Source organism: Polypterus senegalus, chromosome 15, assembly GCF_016835505.1.
Source record: "Polypterus senegalus isolate Bchr_013 chromosome 15, ASM1683550v1, whole genome shotgun sequence".
NCBI classification, from domain to species: Eukaryota; Metazoa; Chordata; class Cladistia; order Polypteriformes; family Polypteridae; genus Polypterus; species Polypterus senegalus.
Window position 1 is genome coordinate 41,876,487 of NC_053168.1, and position 25,795 is coordinate 41,902,281.

A 25,795-nucleotide genomic window follows, 5' to 3' on the forward strand; every position below is an offset into this window, starting at 1 on the left:
GGCCTGGGCGCCGTGTTGAGCCAAAGTGTCGATGGTGTCGAACACCCCGTGATGTACCTAAGCCGGAAACTGCTGGACCGAGAGGTTAGGTACGTGGCAGTGGAGAGGGAAGCCCTGGCCATTAAGTGGGTCGTGACTTATCTCCGGTACTACCTGTTGGGTCACGAATTCATTCTGGTGACTGATCACGCTGCGCTTCAGTGGATGTCCCTCCACAAAGAGTCGAATCCGCGGGTCACCAGGTGGTTTCTGGACTTACAGCCCTCTAAGTTCGCGGTCACTTATCGCCGCGGCGGCCTTCACACCGATGCCGCTGTCCTCTCTCGCATCCACGACCTCTCGGTTAGGTCCGCCCGACCTCACGGTCTTGGGTTGAGGAGGGGGTCGTGTCATGCATGTGCGAGTAGGAGGCCACGGACGGACTTTAAACCGATTCGAAAGACGTTCGCTGGCAGGGAGTGGTGGGGTACTAACCTTTCTCCTTTGTCTTCCAGGAAAAGAGACGCTCCGCCATCATAGCCTGCCCGCAGTACGTCCACTTCTGCCCTTCCTCCGCCATCTTTCTTGACGTCAGCAATCCCATCCTCCCTCACGGTTCCTTCCCAGCATTCCTCCACTTCCGGCTCCTCCTCTATAAAATGGCCGCCGACGCCTCCGAAGGTCTTCGCGCATATGAACTGTTTTGTTTATATTTTGACCACCTTTTCTTTAAATTTATTGTGGATAATCTGCAATATACAGGGCCGGAAAACCCCAAACCTTTATGTTGTCTATTGCTTCATCTTTTACAATATATATATATATATATATATATATATATATATATATATATATATATATATATATATATATATAAAAGACATTCTGCTTATTATCTAGAAGAAAATAGAAAAAGGTCATTCAAAATTAATAGTTCTGGCACTTGTCATCAGGCTTCGCTGCTCTCTCTGTGCTATTAAAGGCTTCTGTTTGGGGTAGCTCTATAGAAGTTGATCCCAAAGTGAATGCTGACATCTGGGTAGGTGGAGAAATACATACAGAGCAGAACGGAAAAAGTGGAGTTTATAGATTCAAACAGGGAGTGACATGTGGCTTCTTCTTGGGGGGTCCTCCTCCACTCTAGAGATTGAAAACAAAACTGGGTTATTTGCTGTGCTTCACCAATAGTTCTCCCCTGTGTCTCCCTGTACCAAGACCCGTGAGACACTCTCCAAGCCATTTATTTGTATTATTTGTCTTCTTCTTATTATTGTTATTAACGTGTGCCTGAGTGTATCAGTCATAACATACATGTTTTTTCAATGAACAACTGTAAACCTACTTTTGCCCATCCCTGATATATATATGTTACGGCCAAAACCTGAAGTTCGGCCAGTTGCCAAATTGGCTGGCTGTTTTGCATTTTGGCCTCGAGGTGTGGCCAAAGTACGAATTACTAGAAATGACAAGCATATATGCTACTTTGGCCGGCCATTTCGCAAAGTGGCGAGAACTCCCAGGCCAAAATCTGATGTGCTGATGTAAGACTGTCCACTTAAGGTGTGAAGATGCTTAAAAACGTTCAGATGCAGATTCAGGAGTAAGTTTTCCATTCTGCACGAGAAACTGCTCAAGGCGGGTCTTGTTGAGAAAGCGGACACCACTTGAGATGGCAGCCACCCGTATATTCTGGTATCCTGGCTGCAAAGTCGTTTTCATCACAATAAACAGCACTGATGTGCATACAAATGAGTCCAAAACAAGACTGAGGGAACAGGGAAAAAGAGCAGGCTTTTAAAGGGGAAGACAGGAAGTGAGGTCATAAGGATCGGGCCCATGTTCTTCAATCATTGGATTGCGCTCGGACGTGACATCACAGGGGCCGGAGCCGGTAAGGTCTACTTCCATTGGCTTGGTCCCGGAAGTGACGTCAAGAGAGCCAGGTGTAATCTCCCGGGAATGGTCTACAGGAAAGGGAGAAAAAGAGTCAGTGCACTCTGCCACATCCCGGCATGCCTCAGAGCTGCCTTCACTCAAGCCCTTTAGCTGCCTCCCATGCGCACGTGTGTGACAATATATATATATATATATATTTATATATACAGTAGAGCCAGCAGAATATCAGATAAGCTAAAATGTTGGATAATGGCAGGTGTTAAGAGAAAGCCTATTAAACGTCAAACTATGTTATAATTTTACACATTATGAACCTAATAATCATGTTTTACAACAAAACAACAGAATAAATTAACTGAAAAAATTAACTTACAGTTCCAGAACTGTCTGAAGTTAAATACAGTATGTACTGTACTTAAAAAGTTCAGTCCTGTGATGATTTTAAGACATTTTTGATCGTAGTCTGCTTTCCTGACGAGTGCTGTTTCTTCGCTGTCAAGTCTCGCCATCTTTGCAGCATCATATTGCCAATTCCTGTAACTTCTTCTTGTTCCTCAATGTAATTAATTGCAGTTTCTAGAGCCTTAACTCCGTCACTCATATAGTCAACATCCATACAAGCGTATACTGTTTACTACAGCATTGTGACTGCATGTGTGTGTGTGTTTGTGCTGTGACGTGCGAATCCCCATCTTGCACCCAAAAACACGAAGCTGAGCCTCAGTACTTTAGCAACACCAGCTTTATTAAGCTTGAAACTGCAACAGTGCGGTTATTTATTGTAGCAGGATCTGCCATTCTCCTATACACAGACACAGCAGTCAGGCAGGATCAAGGGAAAGTAAAACTGTGCACTGTGCATTTATAATGTTCCTTGGTCTTTGTATCACCCATCGACGGCAGGCGCTTATTTCATGTCCGCAATCTTTTTGGATTCGCTTTTATGGCGAACTGCTACAGTGCTGGGAGACTGCGATTGCTTTGGGACGCTCTTCCACGTGTCATCCCGTTAGATGGAATCCCACAAGAGTTTAGAAACTCACTCACACCAGCCATTATTCTTTTCAAATGTAAAGTGCAGGTTAATTTGCTTTGTGTATTTTTACTTTATATTTTGTATTAATCATTTTTATATGAATAGTTTTGTGTTGTGGAACGAATCAAATGAGTTTCCATTAATTCTTAAGGAGGAAATTCGCATTGATATACTGTACGAGTGCTTTGGACTGCGAGCACATTTCCAGAACTAATTATGTTCGCAAACCGAGGTTCCACTGTAATTAGCTGTGGTAGAGTTGGGAGCAACAAAAACTTGACTAAGCTCACGCTCGCATCTTGCAGTTCTTGTTGTCGATTGATGCGTTTTTTTTTTTTTGTGGTGGGACGTTGGATAATATGGAATGTTGGATAAACGAAGGTAGGATAAGTGAGACTCTACTGTATATATATATATATATATATGTAAATGAATACTACCAAATGTACTGTATATTGTATAAAATTATGAATTGTATGTTGCATTTTTTGTGTACATTTTCTTGTGTGTGTATATGTGTGTCTTGGATGGTATTGTTCTGAGGACACTGAAGTAAACATTCTGTTGTACTATATACACTATGTACATAACCAAAACAAAATTTGTACTTGAACTGCTAAATTTGCTATTTCCTAAATACAATCTTAAAATATTAAATTCTTGACATAATTCCCACCTACCTAGTTTTCTCACAAAAGAATCTTTATAGTGCAGAGTCTTCAGTACCAGACATTTTCTTTTAATTAATGCGATGCTGGTGGTTACTGAAAGGAGGTAATTTCATTGCATTGTCCATTCATTAACAAGAAGCAGCTTGATGACAAACTCAAAAATATCTCATATCATCTTCCCAAATCCCAAAAACCTGACATGTACGAGCATCCTATTGTTTCTTCACATAACAGTCCCACAGATATTATTTCTTTTTAACATTTAAATGAAGCTTCTGGTCACGTGTTTCCATTTATATACACTGCACAGGGGATATCACATGCACATTCTCATTGTATTTTCAACTTTTGTTGATATTAAGGCCAGAAAAATTAGCTGCAAGGTTCACCCAGTGAAGTGTAACCAGAATGAAAATCACATACCACTTAATCTTCGCTTGCACCATACCACCCTCTGTTTCCACAGTTTATTAATTTTCCTATATTATAGACAAATCCTTCCACAGCTGTGTTTTTTCAGACCTACCCATGATCTCCCAATGCTGACAATGTTATCTACATAAACCACTTCTCCATAGCTTCCTTTGTAATCCACAGCCATCTTTCCATCTGGGTAATTTCAGTTGATAAAGGAGTCACTTCATCACATACAAATATTTCCCCAGTAATACAGACATGTATGGTTTCCCTTAATATCACACAGCTAGCATCCTGTCAGCACAAAATCTTATCTATTTTATTTATTTTTTTTTGTAAAAAGTGTCCAGCATTGTATATTAATGAAGTAGGTGGGCCACTTGCAAATTGTTTCTGGGAAAATGCCAAATGGTCCAGGAGCAAGATCTCTCCCAGCTGATACTACAATGTTTTGGTTTTCTTGATCATAATCACATTAATCTGTTTGTATTCTCATGCAAAGATCTGGACATTTTTAAAAGAAAAAACAAAACACAAACTCAAGTTATACATTCTGTTAACACCAAATGAGCAATCATTTTTTAATTCCTTTTATTTTCGCTAACAGCTGACTTCTAAATGCACCCTGGCCAGTCACCCCTTTCGTCCCCATTCCCCAGTGTATATCCTAAAGTACCTGCTTACTTCGTTTCAGTCACACACCAGATGAAGAGTCAACAGCCGAAGCATTGATTCCAACCTTTGTTTCATTTTTTTCAGCAGGTAATAAACCTTTCCTTATTTTTACATTTACCCCGTTCTGCAATATGGGTTAGCATGTACTTCACAACAAATAGCAGAGGAGATGTGAATGGAGCCACTTACACTGATCTTTTACTGTGGCTCTGTATTTACACCCGTGCAATGAGATTAAAGAAACTGCAAAGGAAAGGGAAAATTAAAGGAATTGCTAGAGGTGAAGTAGGATTTTTTCCCCTAAATGGGAATGAAGGGTCATGCAGCAGAATACGCCATCTAAACTTAAAATAATGCAATAAATTTGCATTACACTTTTATTCTTTATAGTGTAAATTTTGTATTTGGGGGAAAATAGAAAGTACAGTAAATGTTAAGCAAATTATAAAGTAAAATAAGCAAGCAATGTTAAAGCAAAATAACTAAAACACCTATAAAAAGAGAAAAACAATTTAAGGAAAATACATATTGTACATAATGTGAAACGAGCATGGCACAGGAGCAGATCAGGTGGTTAAAGATCCAGTGTCCTGCAGTTAAATCCTATGGCCCAGTCATTGCCTGCCTGTTTTCCTTGATCTATGTGGCTGTTTTTTCTCATATTTCAATAACATGCATGTTAGATTTATTGGTGATGATAAATTGTTTAGGGTTGGTTCTTGCAATGGACCAGTGATGTCAGGAGAGGTTCTCTGAAGTGAATAATTAGGGTTATGAATATTTATGCTATGTTATAATGTGAAAAGGATTCTTTATTGATTGTTTACAATGATTAAACATTAGTACCATAGAAGACATATCAATATACTTTATAATACAATTATTTTATTTATACATTGTCTTAGTATATTCAAAATGTCCATTTTTGGCTTTTCCATTCTTCAATAATTTTTCATTATTAAAGTTTAATTCATAACAATAGAACAAAAATATGACATAAAATATAACCAAGACAATATATAAAGAGCTGAAATGATCGCTGCAGTCAAATCACAAAATACTAATTCAATGAGAGTTTCATTCAGTAAAACCTACATTTAATACACATAATTTTGCTTTTGGTCCTAATTTAATTAATGCTAGTTACAGAAAGTCATTCATAATAAGCTAACGTCAAGCTTTATTTTGTGTGTGAGTTTAGTTGTTTACTACTAATAAAAATAATCACAGTATACACTTTTTAAGAGATGAGACTTGGTGAAAGAAACATAGAGAAGGAGTGTTTTTGATATATAAAAAATAAACAAAACTGACAGATCTGTGAATGCACTCTTTGTTAATTGAAATAATAGATTTTTTTTAGAAAGCCCTACACATTTTATTTGGGACAATAACATCATTCTTGACCCATCAAAGTTAGAGAACAGGTAATTTCATTTTTTACATTATGTGACCTTGAGAGGACTTCATGCATGTAAAGGAAAAAGTAGAGGAATTTTAGGAGTTTTACATTTTGACAATCTCTGCAGTTGTTGTTCCTGACTTTTTACATCTTATCATTGGGCAGTTTTTCTTCGACCAGAAACAGTAATGAAAATTTCTAGGTGAATGTATTTTAAATTTTTAATATCAAAAGTGAAAACTTGTTTTCTCTTTTCAAAGCACATGTAGGACTTTCCAGAGAACAGTTAAAAGGTTTTCCAAATACAGACAAAGCCGGTTGATCAGATAGTACCATAACTAATGAAAAGCGTCGTTGAAGTGACAGCAAGATTAATTAAGTTCCTCCAGTCTTATTCACGTGTGGCTCTGCAGAGTTCCTCTGGGTACCGGCACAGTTAAATGGTATTCATGGTGACAAATAATGCACTTTTCCAGAACTGACACTTCTGAGTCAAGGTTAAAAAATACATTTAGTGTTTTTAGTTGGTGGAATACAGCCAGCATTAAACTGGAGATTGGCTGGTTTTAGATATGGAATAAACTTATTTATTTAATGCTGGCTCAAGGGATAGGATAGGAGGGATGGGTGAATTCAGAATTAATTGAAAACAGCTGCTGAAGGCAAATTGTCTGCCATATCACTACTACTGCTAGAAGGAAAATATGCATCACTTTGAGCAGGATTTTAAAGATATACTAAAGGTGGAAAAAATCTCATATTTTGAATGGGATTAGCTGTTTGTAAAAAAAGATCAATTTGCTACCTTGACATCTTTTAATAAACAAAGATGTGAGCCGATAGTTGAATTCACCTTGCTTTGACCTCCAGGAAGATATAACATTAATCTGCAAATGCAAACAATTTGCCACTTAAATGGGAAAATAATGTAATGTGAGAAGCCTTTTGTTAAATATACACTGGATATAGTATGTTATGTAATGCTGCTTTACTCCTGCTGTGAGGATTGCTAGTATGCTTTGTTGTCAGTTAAAAGACAAAGAAGCAAGCTCAAAGAGTTCTTTAAAGCACTTAACTGCCATTTAGATAGGACTGAAGTCAATCTAATGAAGGTGCAGGCAGAGCACTTCAGAAGCAGACTGTTAAACAAATCTTGTTCTTGCAGCACTGATGTCACAACCACAACAAGAATATCACAAGGAGGAGTCAGATTTCCGAAAGAGCAACAGCACCGTATGCTGCCAGTGTTCATGATAGTCAGGAAGGAGCGTGTCGGGGATAAGACAGCAGATAGTCATCCTGGCTGCGAGAGCTGCAATGATCACACTGAATACTGAAAGGAACATAATAGAGAATGTAGAATGAAAGTTCCCCATTGTATGTGTCAGTGTATACCGGAGCTGAAGTGGAAAGTCAAAACAGTGGGATTTTTGTATGTTTGATTAACGAGGAAGCAGTATGTATTTCGGTGAGTATTATTCATAACTGCTATGACTGTGCCTGTTGTAAAGATGTGCTCTGTTGTTAGGGAATTTGCTCCTGTACTAAAGAAAAAGGAGAAGTCTGCATACAGTCTCATGCTTTGGCACTGTTGTTGTCAGGTTCATATTAAAATGCTCACATTAAAATCCTTTTGGCTATTTTGAAAACAATGCCTTTCTTTTATTCTTCAGATATGAGCACATGGGTTTTATCTCTGTAAATGTGATTGCAAATACTGGGTCTGAAACATTGTGCTTGCCTATTTTTCCATAGTTTATTTCTAGCTGTGTCAAAAATGCTTTAAAAATAGCAGTCTGCTATACATGCGGGAAACAAACACAATACAATGTATGTGATTTGAAGAAGTGTTCTGTTTTCTTTTTCTATGTGAAACTCTTGCTTAATAGACAACAGTAGACTTAAATCATTTTAATGAAGGCTGACTGTAAAATGGTATAAAAATGCTAATGGGCTACAGACAAAGTTTTATCAATAAATTACTAGAAAGAAATTGTGACTGATGAGGAAGTCCATTTTTATTTTAGACAGGTAAAAGCTGGATTCACTTAGATGGGAAAAGGAAAAATGCCAGCATAATCATGCTTTGAATTTATTCAAAATTTGTATACAGTATAATAATGTGATATTGAGTAAACCTTTTCAAACTAAATACAGTACATAGTTATGCTAAAATAATTCTATGAATCTAAATCCATATATCATGAATCTATATCTACATAATCTCATATTTAAGGGAAAATAATGCAACAATTTATAACAATTAGATTGCAGCTCTCGGGTTGTGGTAAATAAATACACATAAAACAGATCTGAACATACCTTAAAGAAAGGGTGGCACATGGGTGTAAAGAATCACTTTGAGTCTCTGAGTTCATTTGCTTTTCTGGTCTCTGTCTGGAGTTTGCAAGTTTTCCCTATATTACTTTTGTCCGGTTTGTTTCCTCTTATACCCCAAAGATACGCTGTTAGAGCAAATGACAGATTTTAAATTGGCCAAATATTTAAGTAGTGTAATGTGCAACATTTGTATCTTATGATTACTGGATTTGTTTCTTTGTACACAATGCTGTCAGAACAGGCTCCAGCTCCCTCAAGGCAGGTTCAGAAAATGAATGTATTGGTGCTGTAAAGAACAGTAATTCTGAATACAGAGACATAAATTGCAACTGTTAATCCTACTTTTAATCACAATGTGAGCATTTGTTATGCTATTACTTTATAGTGAAAGACCTACAATATAATCAGCACCATATTTGCATGGAATTATCTTTTTCAAACTAAAACAGTTTTGAAAATGTCATACAAAAAGATTTAATGAATATAGCTTTTCCCATGACATTTGCTTTACTCAATCCTAAGTAATCCAATACAACATAATAATAATAATAATAATACATTTTATTTATATAGCACCTATCCCATGCTCAAGGCGCTTACATACTATATAAATCCAAAATTATATTTTAAGAACAAAGCCAAAGAGTAAGCATGTGTGTTCTTAAAAATATTTTAAGCGTTAAATTTTAAATAATCGTACACTGAAAAATGCCAGTGTAGGATTATCCATCCTTCCATCCATGGTCAAACCCACTTAATCTAATCCAGGTTTGGATGGCCACTCTGAACTGGATTAAGCAGGTTTAACAACAGTAACAATCATAATACAAGTGTACGATATTATAAGGCTGATAATGTATTCATGCATAAGAAAAACTTTTCCAAATAGTGTATAACTGTTCACGATAGCTTTATCTACTGAACATGGAAAAGAAATCTGACACTACAATTTATTCATGGTTGACATTCAGAAATCAAATCATCCTGAAAAATTAATTTCATGTACATAATTAAATGTCATATAGCAAAGAAGGCAGCTGTGATATACACTTGATAAAGTATAATATCAAAAATCTGTCTACGATAGTATAATATTTTTGCAAGACTCTGTAAGATTCACATTTTTAACACTGCTAAACTAAATTGGATTTTGCTACTGCTAATCTAGTGTATTCTGTGCATCTGTTTGAGTAACATTTTAAGTCTTTATGTTTAAATGATGTTTTAAAAGTCTAAATTATAAACGCATGTATTTGGCTAAACTATGATGATTACTTGGGATAGAAGAAATGCTGTAAGAGTATATTGGGTGTGTGGGGAAAAGGGGTTTATTGTGTCGAGTTACTCTTCTTTTTCTTTCTACGTGAGGGATTCTGGAGTTGGTAATATTTCATGTTTATCCTGTTTTTTAATGTTTTATTCTCTGCCCAAATGATAAAATAATAAGCATCTATACATAAAAAACAAACTGGGGCACTATATCTTCTACCAAAAGCAATCATTAAAATCATAAAAACTCATGAAAACAAATCATTTTGACATTTATATTATTCTTGCATTAAAATGTAAATTCATTGTATTTTTAGACATTTCATCCAGATTTACATGAGGATGACTAGGTAGGCTTTTATAGGGTTACTGTCATCTAAGCCTCTCTGTCTTCTTCAGACGGTTCTTGAGCAAATGTATTGAATATTTTGTTAGTGCATCAAATGTAAAAAAATAAACAAATATCTACAGAGAAATGTCAAGCATCAACAGCCAATAAAGATATTGTAAAATATGAACATTTAATGTTAGTTATTGATCTGTAATACAGTATGAATCATTCACTCGTGTACGGTTTGCATGCTGATAGGCATCTCATGGCATAATGTCACTGACAGCTGATTTTGTTCTAAAGCTCGTTTCAACCACACCACTTAGAGAAAGTGCCTGTCTCTGCCAGAATCTGTCAAAGATGCCTGAATTGTTTTACGTCAGACACAATATAATTATGAGAATAATTAAGCTCTTTTCACAGTAAAAGACAATACAACTGGAATTCAAAGGTACTGCAAAAATTGATCAAAAAGTGATTCTAGCTTATAATGATTGGTAACATAAGAACATTCTGTTGAGGCAGAATGAGACACATCACAGTTTTAAAGGAGCAAACCAGGCTGATGCCAGCAATGGGCTCATAGCAGGAGAAAACATGATTGTTTTGATTGTTTGATTGGCATTGCAGGGGAGGCAATGGGAGGGAGCTGTAATCCTGCAGCATTTTATTAATGTTGCATTTGTTAAGTAATTTGAAAATGAGGCCTAAAGAGCACGGCTGGAGGTAGCTGAAAACGTTCTGTTGTCTTCCCTTTAGGCAACTTCAAACTGAAATGGTGCAATCGTATTACTTTTGTAAGAAAAGTGATTTGTCCTAAATTTACAAGTATGTTTTTATTTAAAATATTTTTATGTGTGTATTAGGTAAAGTACTTTTTCAAGTTTTCAACAGGCTATTTTTTTTAGCAATTACAATGTAATTTCGTAATGCTTCTAAAGTGTATTGAATGTCCACTAACTATTCTGTTAAATTAAACCAGTAAGTAATGAGTCTAATACTTCATTATAAGTATGGGTTTTGTTTGATATATGTATATATGTAATAACCTATAAATACTCTATGATAATGAATAATACATATCAAGTGTAATGAGCTTGTACATCTTTTACATGTATTCATATTCTTTTTAGAGTTATGCTGAAGTTTGTGTGCTAAATGTAGAATTCTAAAGGGTATTATTTTTTTCTGTAGATTGATGATTCTTGATTGACTCTATGCGAGTGTGAATATGAGCGTCTGTGAGTGTGTATAATTGGGCCAACCGATTGAGTGGTGTCTTGTCCAGAACTGTTTCTGATTCCTGCCTTGACCCAGTGTTGCCAGGAGAACCTCTGTCCCTACACAACCCTGAACTTATGAATGTGCTTTTATCTTTCAGGTGTCAATTTTTTTGCTTAGATAATTTCCAATATTTAAGATAAAGAAAGCTAAAAGATGAGATCCATTCATCAAACAAATGACTATTACCTAGTATAAACCCATATCATATCCCTTTATTCTAAATGTGTAAAATATTTACCCCAGTCTTCCAACCATCAAATGCAAGATGGTCAGGTAGGATTTCTTTACTAAACTGAAAAGCAGTCATATTTTATTTTGCCTCAATTAACATACTTCAGTAGAGTTGTTTGAAGCACACTTGTCAGAATTTGGTCCTTACATGTGACTCCAACCTATGGTTAAGCACTGTACAGCTTGCCAGCAGAGCATAATCACCAATGATTTAGCTTATTGTGCTACAGAAGCATCCATTTATTCTGGAAAGCAGCCATGACTCTCCGTCAGTGTAAGGTGGTGGTATTCTTGCACCACTCTTGCAACAGATTCACTTCTTATCTCCATTACAATAAGCAGGTACAATACATCGATAAATGTCACTGTAACTTTGTGGTTAAAGTGGCAGTACTTCAGGTGTATCGAGGTTGTCAGATAGAATAGAGGTAGGGATAGCAGCCTGTTAAAAGAAAATTAGTACCAGAGATTGTGAGAAATGGAAATACTTCCATTACTCCAAACAGTAAATCGTAAGTCCCAGTATGGAGTACCAGTGAGCACAGGCCCACTTCAAGCACTGGTGTCTGGACAAGCACAATGTGATTGGTAGAGTGGATGGGATGGCTGTCTCACTGCTCATACAAATAGTTAACAATGAAATGTCCATGGGTTTCCTTCCACAGTCATATTCAAGTTTTCATTTTGATTGATGACATACAAAATTTATCAATAACGGGTGAATAAATGAATATGTATATGTGTGTGCATGTGTGTGAGTGTGTGTGTGACTACTGCCTGTAATGGATTTTCATCCATTCCTGAGTTAGGTTTTTTCTTGTGCCTTGCCCTTGCCCTCCTGCAACTCTGAAATAGAAAAGCAGGTCTAGTAAATAGATTATGGATGGACAAACACTGGGGCAAAAATGAAGGAAATAGGTAAAAGAAGAAGTTAATTTACTTTAGGTAAAAGAAAAAGTTACAAATATGTTTCATTTAAATTGATTTCAGGAGTGTGAATAGTTCAACAGAAAACACATTGAAATATCTATCATTTTTTTAAAACAAGCCATTAGCCTGTATTAATAATGCTAATGCATCCCTTATTATTACACAAATGCTGCCTATATAGTGTAAATAGCATTCATGGTATAATAAAATGTGATCAGTACAAATTTAAAAGTAAAGTTCAGATTTTAAACCTTCATTTTACATTATCATGTTCATTTACATGTATTTTATGCTTATTAACAGCACTTTTTTTGTACATCCTTGCAGCTCAGTTGCTAACCATTTTTGTATAGATATATGAAGAGTATGTAGCGTTGTACAAATAAATTTCAACTTTAGTGGAAAAAGGTGTATTTTAGAGATTAGTGGTCATGAAATTCAGTCCAGGGAGACATGGTGGCTGCAGGTTTTTGTCCCAACCAATTTATGTTCCTACCTTAATTAAACAAGCTCTTACAGTATTTCCAAGTTTCTATGCTTTGGTGCAAATCTAGGAATTAAAACATTAGGTTTGCTAAATTTTTATTGGATTGCAGCAAGCATTAAAGGATTATCAACATCATAATTTTCAATCCACTTTTGCAGATGTTCCAGTTATTCAAGCTGTTACATACTAAGACTACTTTAGTGGGTCTGACATTGAGGTATTGCAGCTGTAGCCTTAAAGTATTCAGTGTTGTTTGCCTCCTTGTCTACTTTGTTTGTCATTGATTATTACTATTGGGATTGAATTGATGCAGCAGAGTCCACAGAAATAAGTGTGAATTAACAGGAAAATGACAAAGGAGACGAAAGCATTTAAATTGATGATAAAAATAATTTCAATATGTCTTTCAGATGTAAAGCTCTCACTACTGTACTTCCGGGAATGCAGAGTAAAAGAAGGAAAAAGACAGTTAATTAAACAATGAGATCAGTTAGTGGCACAACAACTCACGGATTGTCAAACTGGTTAGAACAAAAATCTGCAGCCATAGTGGACCTCTAGGACTGAAATTGAGAACGACTGCTTTTAAAATCCACTGCCCTGACACTTTGTAAACATACTAAATTAAAAAAAAACTGCTCAACGCATGTCACCTTGCAATCGTGTTTCTATTACATTTGTAAATTCTGCTATGCAATACAGTAAATAATTTTTCATTGGTAAAGAGTTTAACACAAAAAGTAACATTAACTTAAAATGTTGAAGAAAAGAAAAATCCCTTGCTCATTTTTTCACATAGTTTGCTCTTTCAAGAATTAGGTTTGTATCAGTGTACTAAACTAGATTTAAACATAGAACAAATAAAACTATTTTGGTGTTCTATGGAAAATAAAGGCATAGTTTGATTCAGAGAAGTCAGAATTCTAATTTCAAAATTCATAATTTGTATAAGACTATTACGGATGTAAAGTATGTCAACTTGGTGAAAGCATATTGCCTATAGTAATGACATCATTTCCAGGATGATCTATAAAGTCCATTCATTTTTGTGGCCCTCAGACAACATCAGACACTTTGCCGAGCAACTTCATCCAATTATTTGTTCAACAAATCATGTCTAATAGCTCTAATGTTCCTGCTTGTGGTGTGAATATGTGTCAGGATAATTAAAATAATTTATAGACCTTTTGTGCACAGAATTCCATTTATGCATTAAAAGGCCACTGTAGGCATGTTGTCTATTGAATTTAACAATAAAGAACTAAGACTGATTACAAGGCTTTATGAAACCTCCTCCACTTCCTTCAATTTACATACTTACATGCCAAATTGAGAATATAATCGTGAAGCAAACAGAAGTCTAGTTTTATTTCTAAGTGCAACAAGCTTATTTTGTAAGACATGATATCAAAATTGAAAACTACTATGAACATGGAGCATTTCTCTTTCAAATTAAAAAAATAACATCATAACAACCTTTATTTTGACAGTAAAAATGATCATGATATGTAAAATCTTTCCTAGTTATGAATATCATGACTGCTTTAGATCTATGCAACTCTTAACGTTAAATATAACATTAAAATGAACAATTGCAATCACGGTTTAATTAGTAGTTACTCTTCATGTTGATTGTAATCTGCTTGCTTGAGAATATCTATCTGAAATTTCAGTTGCATTAATTGAACAAAAAGGCCTCTGTATAAAGTAGTTTAGCATAAGAAATGAACTGAAGGTTCTAAGCATTGTTATTTGACTTGAACAAGAGACAGCAATAGCATGTTAAAGTCTGTTTATCAATATCCATGCTGCACATTCAACAACTAGTTTAATGAATCCCTTTGGTCTAATTCAAGAATAATAGATCTCATTACTGTAGAATTTGCCATCAAGGCAGGAACAAACCCTGGATGGAGAGCCAGTCCATTAAAGGATAAACTTGCCCAGACAGTTTAGAGTTGCCAGTTGACCAGATTGGGATGTAGAAGAAAATCTGGAGTAACCAAAAGTAAACACACACCAACAACGGGATCTGAGGTAATAACAGGTTGGGATCTGCACTGGCAATCGGATGGTTGCCGGTTTGAATTCCATAAATGCCAATTGGGACTCTGCTCTGTTGGGCCCTTGAGCAAGGCCCTTAACCTGCAATTGCTGAGTGCTTTGAGTAGTGAGAAAGGCGCTATATAAATGCAAAGAATTATTAATTATTTTTATTATAAATGTTGGAGTGCCAACCCAGCTGTCCCTGTTTATTTCAAAAATAAAAAGGAAAACATCCCTTGCACAAGATGCATGTCTAGGACGGAGCTGCACTGACAGCAGTGTTATTTGGCTTTTTTATTATCTATCTGAGATATCCCATATTTAATCAAGCCGGTAGGATTGAATTACAAGTATATTAAAAGCATGAGCAGGATACCAAGGGTCAGAAAGAGAGTCATCAGAATCAACTCCAAAAGGATTCGTAACTCTGCTTTTGTAGCATGGAGAAGATGGAAATGAGCTATCTGAGCTGAAGGTTGTGATTACCATACTCTGGGGGGAAAAAATAAATGATATACATAAGAGAACAGACAGAATTGACTTAGAATGGGCAGCAGAACAGACATCAGAATGGACAAGCTGCTTCAGGAAATAAAAGATCAGTAGGTACATTTAAGCAATTAATTTAATGTAAACCATAAAAAATTCTGCAAGTATTGAGCAAAATTGAGAATAAAATAAGAATACTCAGTGATCATCTGGAACATGTTAAGCAAACATTTACGACTCGTATTGAATTAGTTAAACAATTAACATTCGCTGTTGACAAAAAAGCAACTGTTATAGAATCTGAATATAAAGTGCTCGGTAATACATTAGTTGTGTTGGAAGATAGATACAGGAAAAACAGCATTAGAATCAAAGGTCTACCAAAAAAACGTGAAAGTCGAATCCTAGTGACATTCGTAGCTAAATTATTTTCTAAAATAACTGGAGAAGACATTAAATCGGATTCTGAGATCTATGCAGCTTATTGCATAGTACTATAGTTCGCATGCCTCAAAATCGAGAAGCCTGATTTTCAGATTCAACAAACTATAGGTGAAAGAAAATAAGATGTTGATTCTCAGACAGAATTTATATTCGAAAATAGTCTCATTTGGATTTTCCCAGACTTCTCCCCTTCAACAGCTGCTAATAACCTGCATTCAGCAGCATTAAACAAAGCTGAAATAAGATACAGCCTCTGTTTCCAGCCAGACTGAAAGTATTTTCTGATGGCCAGTTCGACATTTTTAGTTCTCCTGAAGAAGTAGAAAAAGAGCTATAAACACTGATCCCAACATTGTCCAGAACGTGAACATGAGTCATGTGTCCTGGTAATGTAAAAAAAAGATTCTGCTTGCTACTAGGTCTATCCGAAATACAGCATTTGTCATACTTATATATTCTATTTCCTTTTTGGCCACTTTGGTTACCTTTTTTTTAACAGTTGCTATATTAAACATTTATACTATTAAGTATATTTATGTTATGGTAACCATTAAGACATTTTTTAATTTCCTAAGTGGACTGTTTATTTAATATTATACCCTAGGTTTACTGCATCTGTACTGTATCATAATATATCTTATTCTTTTTTTCTTCCCTAAGGGGACTGTTTAACGTCATACCCCAGGTTCATTGCATCCTAACTGTACTATTATAATTTATCTCAATTTTATTTATTTATTTTTTTTATTATAAGATATCTCAGTTTTCCTCCCCCAAAGGGAAATGTTTAACATCATGTCCTAGGTTTATTGTATTTGGACTGTACTATCATAAGATATTTCTTTTGTTTGTTTTGGACAGGCTCTGTCTCTAAGCATGTCAGAAGACTGGGACATTGTGAAGTGTGGTCTAGCATCTTTTGGGGGGGCAATTTGGGGGATGGGTTTGGGAGAAAGAGAGCAAGTTACCGTATATATTCATTTATAAGTCGGGTCATGAAACCCGAAAAATCGATAATAAAATCAGACCCCAACTTATACGCCTGTTCAAAAATCCAACACTAAATCTTTTTTTATTTTACACCTTCTTGCCTCCCCCAATCTCGCTTCAGTTTCTCAGACGCATTGAATTTTGTTGCAGCAACGCAGTTACCAATTTCTTTCACTACTTCAACGTTTAATTTAAAACCAGCTTCATATTTTCTTCTGATTGAATGCTCCATCTTAGATAAGGGGTACTCTTACAATAAAGGTGTATGTGGGTGTGAAATACAAAAAATACAAATCAGTGCAAACGTTGCTTCATAATAGTTTGGGTCTTACTGTGTGGTCACGTACGCACAATAGAGAGAGAGAGGTTAGGAGCATGCACTGATACAGCGCATTGCCGCACCAGCATAGAAGAAAAGGACAGTGTGCTCCGTGGTCAATCTCTCAGGTGGGCGTTAGCATATCATAATTCCTTGTACCAATAGCGTGAGTTTTCCGCATTTGACTTATACGACCGACATTATAAAATACCAGATATTATACTGTAAAATCATGTCCCGACTTATCCGTGGGAGAACTTATCTATGAATATATTTGGTACTTCTCATTTATCCTTTTACCCCAATAACTGCAAGTATCAACATAGTTATAGGCTCCTTTGCCATAATATCTGGCAATAATATGATACCTAGGTTAAAGCTATTGTATGAAATAATGTGCTACCTTTGCTTTAGATTAGAAAATATCCTCAAAAGTTTAAAAGCAGTGTCTCTTTGAAAAAACAGTGAACTTTCTGAGAAATTTCTCAATCACTATCTAAAGAGAAAAAAAAAAAAATTCTCACTTAACAGGTGTAAATTTTTCAGGAGACTCGCTTAATAAGGACCAGTTTTGGTTACAAAGTCACTGGACTGGCAAAATTGTTCACTCTGGCTATACAAAGAAAAATAGAGATGTGTGAATTTTAATACATAAAACAATTTTATTTGTAGTATTACATGTAGTATCTGATCCTGATCAGCGATATGTCATGGTGATGAGTACTTTATTTAAATCTAAAGTAATTTTGATAAATATCTACGCACCTAATGCAGAAGATAGAGATTTCATCCATAATGTACTTGCATATATTCCTAATATGAATACTCATAAAATTATAATGGCCAGAGACTTTGTGTTTTAAATCCAGACCTGGATTGGTCTTCAACTACAGTGGTGCTAACATCTAATACTGCAAAAATAATCACACAGCTTGTAATGGATCATAACTTATCAGGCTCTTGGAGATTTTTAAATCCAAATTCAACAGCACATTCCTTCTTCTCATCAGTACATCATAGTTACTGAAGAATTGAGATAATAATTTATTGCACACTATCAAATCTTACAAGTATGACTATTTTTGTCTCCAACCACACCTCTCTGATGATGGAGCTTAAATCGCTATGTCCTACTCTCTCATCTCGTAGCCGATGTCTTAACCCCCTGTCATTTAATGATGAGAACTGTATAGAATTAATCTCCAAGCAAATTATTTTTTATAGACAAATGCATCTTCAGGGGTCTCTGCAGGAATACTCTGGGAAACTATGAAGGATTTTTTAAGAGGACAGATTATTTAATTCCCAAAAAAAATATTGGAAACCAAGAAGGCATCAGAGTCAATCAGTGAAATTACCAAATTAGATCAAGAATACACCAGGAGCTTCATGTATAATGGTGTGCATACAGTAGAATTCACACTAAAACATGACATACGGACAAAAACTGAAATGTGCGCATGCTGGGCGATCATCTGGCTGTGTACTGACGGACACTGTTCTAGAATCACAAAATGCAATAGTGGATGTTGTAAGAGATGTGGCCAATGAACTAAGGTATATAAGGGCTGAACTATGTGATATTGACCACAATTTAATTGAATTGGCTTAAAAATAAATGCTGCATCTGATTACCTGTTTTTGCATTCTGCTCATTGCAACCAAACAAAGTTGTAACGCTGTCTGATTTGGCTGATCATTTGGTGGGTCAGGGTCAGGTTCATCATACCACATCTCTTCATGCACAGGCAAACAGGACACTACGTGCCTGCATAACACAACACACTTTGTGTGGCCTATAAAGCATAAGCAAATTCATTCTCTGAAGGTGCCTTTATAGTGTAGCATCAGTGCTGAGTGACACAATGGATCGATGTAACTTGTCCAGCACTGTTGCAATAACAATATGCATGCAGCTGACTGCTCCTATTATATTAAGAAAACCAGACATTGCTTTGATGTTTTGCAGTTCATCCTCAATGTAAGGAAATCTTATATATCTGGATGACAAGCGGATAATACCATCCTATACAGCTGGCATGGCACAACTCAATGATGTTTGTGAGATACCTGATCAGCCAGCAAGTTCACTTTGAAAAGCTCCTATGGTTAAAATTCCTAGAGTGAACAGAACTTGCAAAGGAGCAGGTACAGCACAATTCCTTAAAATCTACCATTGTAAAGCCAGGGCCAGTTCAGCACATAGCCCCAAGAGGATAGCTCTTGGAAGCCCAAATCGACTTAGAAGCCAACTGTCATCATGTGTAAATATGTGCTCTCTTCTAATATTTCCATTTGCTATGTCTTCTAACAACACTAAAGAACCTATGGTAGTTGAAATACATAGTTTGGCCATTCATTGGTTAAGATTATATTGTTACAGAATGATTACAATCAAGTGAATTAAATTTGTAAATGACATGCAATTAATTCCAACGTATTTGATAAATCCCAAGTCATTGATGCGAATATGAAAAAGAAAGGTGAATGACACAGAAACAGTAGCATTGCTTTGGCGCTGGGTTGCACCAGTTTGCAAAACTGAGTAAACACTTGCGTACACAAGGTAGGGGGCTACAGTGAAGATATGTGTGTCTTTTACGCCAAGTTTACGTTTTGTACCGCACATCTCAAAATGCGTAAGGAAACGGGCATACACAACATTTTCATGCGTACACACCATTTATACATGAGACCCCAGGTCTCCAAATGAGGCCTTTTATAGGAAAACACAGCTTTTGCATCAAAATGTAACCTCTTGACAACAAAAGAAATGGAGCAACTAATCTTTAAATTGCAGCATCACTACTATGAATTCGGAGAGAATGCTAATAAGATCTTAGCTCCACAAATCCACAAGCAGGGTGTTTGCAACACACTAACAGACATTACCAACACAGATGGAGATAAAATCATTGACCATAAAATAACATACACATTTAGAAAATACTATAAGTCTTTATATTCTAGTCAGTTATGAGAAGATAAGACACAATCTAATGAGTTTTTTGATGCATTACAAATACCAGAGCTAGATGCTCTTAGTGAGAAGGAACTGGATAAACCTCTGACACTTTCAGAATTACTAGATGCTATAGACTCACTCCAAAGTGCAGCAGGCCTTGATGGGTACCCAGTGGAATTTTATAAACAATTTTCAAATAAGTTAGCTCCCCTATTATTAGCAACATTTATAGATGCTAAAGACAACAACATTCTACCTCAAACTTTTTGTCAAGCATTAATTACTATCTTTACAAAAAAATAAGAACTTGTTACAATGTGAATCATACAGACTAATCTCACTTCTGAATAATGATGTTAAGATACTGTTATATTATATTATACATAATATTATACTGAACATCTTCCCATTTACTTTAGAAGCTCACTTTAAATACACACAAGTAAATATAGAGATCTTTTTCAACAAAATTTTACTATCTGCATGGAAAAAAATATACAAGATGTGAAAAGATAGTTTACCTTCCATTTCACATTAGCAGTGAGAATCAATACTGTCAAGATGAGCATCCGTCCCAAGCTTTTTTTTTTTTTTGTTTATTTCAGAGAATCTCTACGTACTTTAACAAATTGTTCTTTAAGAAATTAGATTAATTTGTAACCTCACATGTATGATTTGCAAAAGATTGTATTTGCCTTTGCCTCACTATTAGCATGTAGACTTATCTTGCTCAACTGGAAGAATCCCATCCTACCTGTTCTAAGTCAGTGGGTTATTGATATTCTATGCTATCTGTCACTGGAAAAAAATTAATTCTCACTTACATGATCTGTTCAGAACTTTTTTTTTTAATATGGCAAGATCTAATTAATAAAATTTTAGAATAAGTGTTTATATCAGGGAAAAGGATATTCTCCATTTTTGCTGTTTGTTTAAGATTTGCTCTTGTTGTTGTCTCTCCCCTTTTTCTCCTGGTTGGGGATCGAATTCTGGTTTGTTAAGTTTGACTTAATTGTATGTAATGTTTTTTTTTTTTCAATAAATAAATAAATAATGAATAATTAGAAAACTGCATTTGAATGGCACAGTTACAGACAGAAATCTCTCACTTTGACATTCTAACAGAAAAGTGCTGCCTATCAAGGCCTCTTGCTTTGGCTCGAAGGAACTCAGTTTCTCCAGCTCACTTGTCAACAACTGACACCCCCTTCCAAATGGCTGGGCTTTTATGGTTCCAGGGGCCAGAAGGGTTGGAGTCAGTTGCTCCCACTTCATGGTTTCTCAGGACTATGGAGCCAAAAGAAGATGACAAAGTTAGTGGCAGTGCCCCCTCTCGGTTTGTGGTGGTATTACATACCTGGGAGAAACCTAGAAGATTACCCTCTGAAAGAGAATGAACAAACTGTAATATCTGGAATCATATTTTCTTTGAGGCTGTGAGAAAGTAGAACTAACCCCTGCATAAAAGATGTATAAATGGAATGCATCAAACATCTCTTACTGAAAACTTAAATAAAATATTTGGTAGAATTCTGAACTCATATATTGATTTGTGTAGTATATTCGAAAAGAAGAAAAATCAAAAAGTATGAATGAAAAAAACAAAAAGGGGAGAATGTGAGGTCTGTACTGAAATACACGTGTTAATGCAAGATAAAATACCACACATTACAATTTACAGAAAAGAACAACTATGGTAAGATTTATTTCTTAAATACTTGTGTTACAAAGCCTGCAACTTTAAGAAAGTATGATGAAAGTTTAAACCCTGCTGCCTGTAGTACAAAGTGCCAGTACTACAATCTATGCAACTGTTATTAAAATTCAAAGTGTAGCATTAGTGTTACATAAAATAAAATAATTAAATCAAACGACAATGAGACTTGAATGTAAACTGAGCACACACATCTACTTTTATCAATGTTAATATCACGTACACTTAGCCAGGATGCCATGTCAAAGTGCGAATGTATACTAGTGAACAATTAACATTGCCTTTTAATTCTGATCTTTTTCCACCAAAGAAGCACAGTGCATCAATGCATGGGTCAGCACTATTGCAGAATTAACAAAGCTCATGAAAATATCTTCACAGAGGATGGCAAAAGAAACAAAAAATATAAAATAAATATAAATTTGGTAATGTGCTGTCAATTTTACTCATGGAAAAATACAGCATAAGATGTCAGTTTCTTACAGTTAGGTTTTGACATTGTCAAATGTGTATACCCTGCTCACTCAGGCTCCCTTACTAGCAGCAACCAGATAATCTTTCGGGATGAGCAGAAATGTTGGTTTTACATGTGTAATTGATCTAAAATTGTTATTTTCTTCCTAAAATAGTAAGAGCTTATTTTTCATCCTGGGCATTACAGCTTAAGTTGTAAATAACCAAAATTTTCCTTAGGATCAAGTGACAAATCTGAATGTCCTCATCATAACTAACTTTCCTTTTTAAACATATGGGGAACTAAGTTTTAAGTGTTAAGTTTTTTTTTTTTTTTCATTTGAATTAAATGTGCATAGTGCATAGTTCTTATTTAAGCACATTTTTGAATCCCTTAAAAAATAATTTCTTCTGAACTTTGGTGTTGGTTTATTTTCTGTGGAAGTGGATATATCAAAATATGCTTTTTCATTTTGGAAGTACTCCTCCAGAATTGTAGGCTTAGACAATTCTGAAACATTACTGGTATGCATAGGATGACCACATCCACCTCACCCAAGATGGCGTGGGAAAGAGTTTGGGAAGACTGAAGCAGTTGTGGGAAATATCTGGGTATTTCATTGGGCTTCTGCAGTCACCAGTTCCTTGTATTGTCTCATAATTCTCTGTGTCCAGCTTGCATTCTCTGTTAATCCTGCACTTTGTGAATTCTGCTTCTCAGTGATAAGAAGAGCCAATCCAAAGGGACATTTCTATAACCACCTGGCTGCCATAGAATAGTTTTCCTTGTAGTTTTCTGACATCTCCTGCTTAAAAGTGATAAAGACAGCAGGATTGTCATGCCATGCTTTCACCACCTATAATTGAAATATAAGTCAAGATTAAGCAAGTTTTTGCTTTTCTGCTTGCCCTTACCATGCCTTATTAACACTTTTGGTATGGTGTGACAGGTATTTCAGCCAGTCAAACTGCCCACCTTTCACTCTCTCTGTACAAGTTCTTGAGTGGATAGACAGTTGGTGTCAGATGCTAGTGCCACAAAAATGGGCTATGCCACTGTTCTGGTTAGACGAGTGAAAAAACGATACTTAGTTTTTTCATATTTGTGAATTCTAAAGTATAATGCTGCCACTACAGTGCACACCCAAGTTGCTTGAGGATTATGATGATTTATTAAATCAAGGATGTTGTGTTCAACTATATAACAAATAATTATGGATATTGCACACAATGTCTGTTTCCTATTTAGACAAGTCCAGCAGGTTAGTGAAATCATACGTGTACTCTGCCGTACAATTAAGCATTATAAATACTAGTAAAACTGAGTTATTATTATGGAGCTGGACTGTCACACAAAAAAGTTGCTATTTGTAATCATGACCAATTAAATGAAGGCTTTTAAACAGAAATTTCCATATTTCTTCGTCAACAAGAATAACACTTCTCATGTGCTCCTGTCAAATAAAAAATAATTCACGAGATTTCACTTTGTAAAATGTTATATTTCCAGAAAAACTGTGTTAGGCTAGTCCTACAGTTACTGTAACCATAAAGTTAAGTTGGTGAGTTTTCCCATTGTAGTTTTTTTCTTTTTTGTTATGTAACCCAGAAATTTGCTTGCACAAATTTTAATTTCAAAATTCTTGCTTTATGGAATGTGTTGAGTTGTGCATTACAGAAAAATGTAGGATAAATGTTTAGTGGCACCTCTGTATGACTGTCTGAATATATACTCAGCAAAAAAAGAAACGTTCCTTTTTCAGGACTGTGTATTTCAACAATAATGTTTTAAAAATCCAAATAACTTTACAGATCTTCATTGTAAAGGGTTTAAACAATGTTTTCCATGCATGTTCAATTAACCATAATCAGTTAATTAACATGCACCTGTGGAATGGTCGTTAAGACCTTAACAGCTTACAGAAACTAGGTATTTAAGGTCACAGTTCTAAAAACGCAGGACACTAAAGAGACTTGTCTACCGACTGTAAAAAACACCCAAAGAAAGATGCCCAGGGTCCCTGCTCATCTGCGTCAACGTGCATTAGGCATGCTGCAGGGAGGCATGAGGACTGCTGATGTGGCTAGGGCAATAAATTGCCATGTCCGCACTGTGAGACGCCTAAGACAGCGCTACAGGGAGACAGGAAGGACAGCTGATCATCGTCGCAGTGGAAGACCACGTGTAACAACACCTGCACAGGATCGGTACATCCGAATATCACACCTGCGTGACAGGTACAGGATGGCCACAACAACTGCCCGAGTCACACCAGGAACACACAATCCCTCCATCAGTGCTCAGACTTTCCGCAATAGGCTGAGAGAGGCTGGACTGAGGGCTTGTAGGCCTGTTGTAAGGCAGGTCCTTACCAGACATCATCAGCAACAACGCCGCCTATGGGCACAAACCCACCTTCGCTGGACCAGACAGGAGTGGCAAAAAGTGCTCTTCACTGATGAGTCACGGTTTTGTCTCACCAGGGGTGATGGACGGATTCGTGTTTATCGTCGAAGGAATTGAGCACGTCTGGGACCTGTTGGATCGCAGGGTGAGGGCTAGGGCAATTCCCCCCAGAAATATCCAGGAACTTGCAGGTGCCTTGGTGGAAGAGTGGGGTAACATCTCACAGCAAGAACTGACAAATCTGGTCCAGTCCATGAGGAGGAGATGCACTGCAGTACTTCAAGCAGCTGGTGGCCACACCAGATACTGACTGGTACTTTTGATTTTGAGCCTCCCTTCATTCAGGGACACATTGTGAAACATTTTTAGTTTATGTCTTATGGTGTTGACTCTTTTAGTGTTCATACAAATATTTACACATTAAGTTTACTGAAAGTAAAAACAGTTGAAAGTCAGAGGACGTTTCTTTTTTTGCTGAGTATATATGTTATATAGTATATACTTTGTAATATGGTTGAGAGAAGTACTGCAGGTTGACAAGAAGAAATGCTCTGGGCAAAAACAGTCTTCCCCGTTTAATCAACAAAAAACAACAAACAAAACACATGCTCAAAAGCACCAGAAAGCAACAGAAAAAAAAATCCATCATTTGGAAATCTTTCTCAGACTTGGAATGCCTGCTTTACTCACTTGTCAAGGAGCTCTGCCCTGTGGTGTGCTCTTTTATTGAATGATGCCTCTTTCCGGTGACCATGGGATGCATAGCCGGGGAACTGGAAGGGGTGGAGTCAAATGCCCTCACTGGTCATCTTCTCAGTACTGTGGTGAATAAATGACATAGTTAGCACCAGCGCCCCATCTCATCCCAGGGTGGTAGTACATACCTCAGATGAGCCTGGAGAATGATCCACTGGTGTGCATTTGTGATTATATGGTGTGACCGGTGTTGCTGGAAGGGGAACGTGCTGAGCCTGAGGATCCATCTATGCAACACCCCACTCCTGGTATTACTTGTCAGGT

General features: G+C 36.2%; 1 protein-coding gene across 1 annotated transcript in view; it reads left to right on the forward strand.

The window, feature by feature from the left end:
- Positions 1–7,253: 7,253 nt before the first annotated feature.
- The window catches only part of znf385d (zinc finger protein 385D), a 333,314-nt gene continuing 314,772 nt past the window's right edge, over positions 7,254–25,795 (forward strand). Inside the window, exon 1 of the mRNA XM_039737167.1 lies at positions 7,254–7,544. Coding sequence (XP_039593101.1) covers positions 7,535–7,544 — 10 coding nt within the window. The 5' untranslated portion in view covers positions 7,254–7,534. The remainder of the gene's footprint in view (positions 7,545–25,795) is intronic.